Consider the following 2,788-nt stretch of genomic DNA (forward strand, 5'->3'; position numbering starts at 1 on the left):
ATTGGGATGGGGGAATCCAATAAAATGGTTAAAAGAACCTAATTCCTCATCTTTTAAAGAATTGATAGTAGAAGTCATTAATAATTGGCTTCATTTTCCAATCCGTATAATCATTCTTGCTTCTCCGGGTAGTAAGTTTATATGTTAATATATTATTTAGGATATCTACTGCCTTAGAGATGGTTTTGTGGTTTTTGTGAGTAAGTATGAAAAGATGTGCTTCATATGTTCTAAAATTATCTTTAAAAATGATAGCAAATGATTAAAAAGTTATGTACTAACTTTCAAATAATATAATCGGACATTATTTTATATGAATTGGGATAAAAAGTGATACTTGAAACACTTGGAATACTTGCCTTCAGTTGTGGTTGCAATGATAGAGAAAAGATGTTGAGACCCTGCAAAGTGTGCTGAGAAGAGCAATCATATGATTAATGGTTGATAAAAACAGGTATGTCAAGAGTATCAAAAAGGTGGGTTGCAAGGAACAGATAGTTAACTTCCAATATTGTGAACTCTCACACTGAAGAGAGGATTGACTTATTATCCCAAACAGCAAATGGCAGAACAAGAAGTATTATGTGAAAGCTTGTTAAAGAGAGATCCAACCTAGAAATAAGGATAAATTTCCTGACAATGGAATAATTATTAGAATAGTTTGCCTAGATGCTCCACCCCTGGGAGTCCAAAAATAGATTGCACAATAATTTGACTGGGATAGGATGAGATTCTTTGCCATGAGCAGGAAGTTGGATTAGAAGATCTTATACCTCCTAGCTTGCCAAGAAATACAGCTTTGTTGTTTATTAATATATACTTAATATGATGCATTTTCTCTTTAGTTTAACATAGACTCTGTATTATTGTTTCACTGAACGATGAACTATAAGTTCAACAGATTCCATTACAAGAATATCCTTGAATGAAAGCTATCCCAAATTAACTTTTTTAAATCTAATTTAGATAAACAGTAGCAGAGCCATGGAAATTAATAACCAAAGTGCTATTTATAAAACTAAATTCAGTTTGTTGGGTTTTTCCATTACACCTGGACATCAGATGTTCATCTTTTGGATATTTGCTTTCATGTATGCATCAGCTTTGGCTAGCAACTTTCTCCTGATTCTTGCCATTGGCATTTGTAGCAAACTCCACACACCTATGTACTTCCTTTTGGTCAACCTTTCTGTGGTCAATGTTTGCACTATTTCTGTGTCCGTTCCCAAAATGCTTCAGAACATTTTGAGCCAAAAAAGGATCATCTCATTTTCAGGATGTCTTATTCAAGTGTTTCTTTCACTTTGGTCACTGGGAACAGAAATTCTCTTACTTTCCATTATGGCTTTTGATCGGTATGCTGCTATTTGCCAGCCATTACATTACATGGTCATTATGAAGAAAGAAGTATGCATCGGGTTAGCCACTGGAGCCTGGGTTGTAGGAATGGCTAGTTCTGCAGTTAATGCTGGTCTCTTGCTAAAGTTGTCTTTCTGTGACTCTAAAGCTATCAACCACTTTTTCTGTGAACTGCATCCATTGTGGAAACTGTCTTGCTCTGACATCACCCTGAATGAAACGATGTCATTGGCAGCTGATGTGACCTTCACAATCAGTGGCTGTGTTCCTACACTAACATCTTATCTACTTATTTTGAGAACTGTCATGAAGATCCAATCAGTCAAAGGAAAGAAGAAAGCATTTTCTACTTGTTCTTCCCATCTACTAGTAGTAAGTATTTATTTTTCTACACTTATGTACATATATGGTAAGCCATCCTCTCCCAATGATGAAGAAGAATACAAGAATATTGCTATAATTTACTCTGTGGTAACCCCAGTACTCAATCCACTTATATATTCCCTTAGAAATAAAGATGTTAAAGAAACTCTAACAAAATTGTTATGGAGAAAGAAAACCTTCCAGCAAAAATGACTTGAATTTGTCCACTTCCTTAATACATATATTGACTGACTAAAAAGAGATTAAATATGGAATTGACTCCAAAATTGATAAGCAAATATTATATTTCTGTGAATTTTTCGAGAAACAGTTTATGATCTTTATTATCTTTTATTGAGCACTCTATATATACCTTGATTTTATGCCTTTGCAATTTCTTGAAGCAACATCAAAGTTGTACTCCATAGTGTTATATATAAATAAATTCCATTGACTGTTTATAAACCCAATACAGGTAGTCCTCAACTTATGACCAGAATTGGTACCAGAATTTCCATTGTTAAGCAAAGCAGTCGTTAAGTGAGATATTACTTTTTTTGTTATGGGTTTTAAGCAAATAAGTGCAGTTGTTAAATGAATCATAGAGTTATAAATCAATTATGGCCTACCATATTTACTTTTTGGAAGCCAGCTGGTAAAGTCACAAATAATGAACATGTAAGCCCAGAATTCTGCAACTATCATAATTTCACTATCGCATTTCAAGCACCCAATTTTGATCATATGAATCTGAGTATGAACCCTGAGCTTTTTGAATATAAATCACCTGGACCTAATGGATTACATCCCAGAATTCTAAAGGAGCTGGCAGATGTCATCTCAGAAACACTGTACCACATCTTTCAAAAATCCTGGAGCACTGGGGAACTGGAAAAGAGCTGATGCGGCTTCCATCTTAACAAAAGGAAAGGAAAAAAGAAAGAAAGAAACCCAGGAAACTGCAGACCTAACATTAATACCGAGAAAGATACTGAAAAAGATAATTTAAAAATAAACTGTCAATAACTAGAAGTCAACATGGGTTTGTTAAAAACGTATCATGCCA

At 34.2% G+C, this 2,788-nt stretch overlaps 1 protein-coding gene across 1 annotated transcript; it reads left to right on the top strand.

Annotated features, from left to right (window-relative positions):
* Positions 1-1,341: 1,341 nt before the first annotated feature.
* LOC309401478 (olfactory receptor 10J4-like) lies at positions 1,342-1,935 on the top strand (the record flags this gene model as incomplete). Its single annotated transcript, XM_081970540.1, has 1 exon — positions 1,342-1,935. The coding sequence occupies one exon, from the start codon at positions 1,342-1,344 to the stop codon at positions 1,933-1,935; it is 594 nt and encodes a 197-aa protein (XP_081826666.1).
* Between the last annotated feature and the right edge of the window lie 853 nt (positions 1,936-2,788).

The sequence above is a fragment of the Natrix helvetica genome, assembly GCF_964273705.1.
Source record: "Natrix helvetica genome assembly, chromosome: Z".
NCBI classification, from domain to species: domain Eukaryota; kingdom Metazoa; phylum Chordata; class Lepidosauria; order Squamata; family Natricidae; genus Natrix; species Natrix helvetica.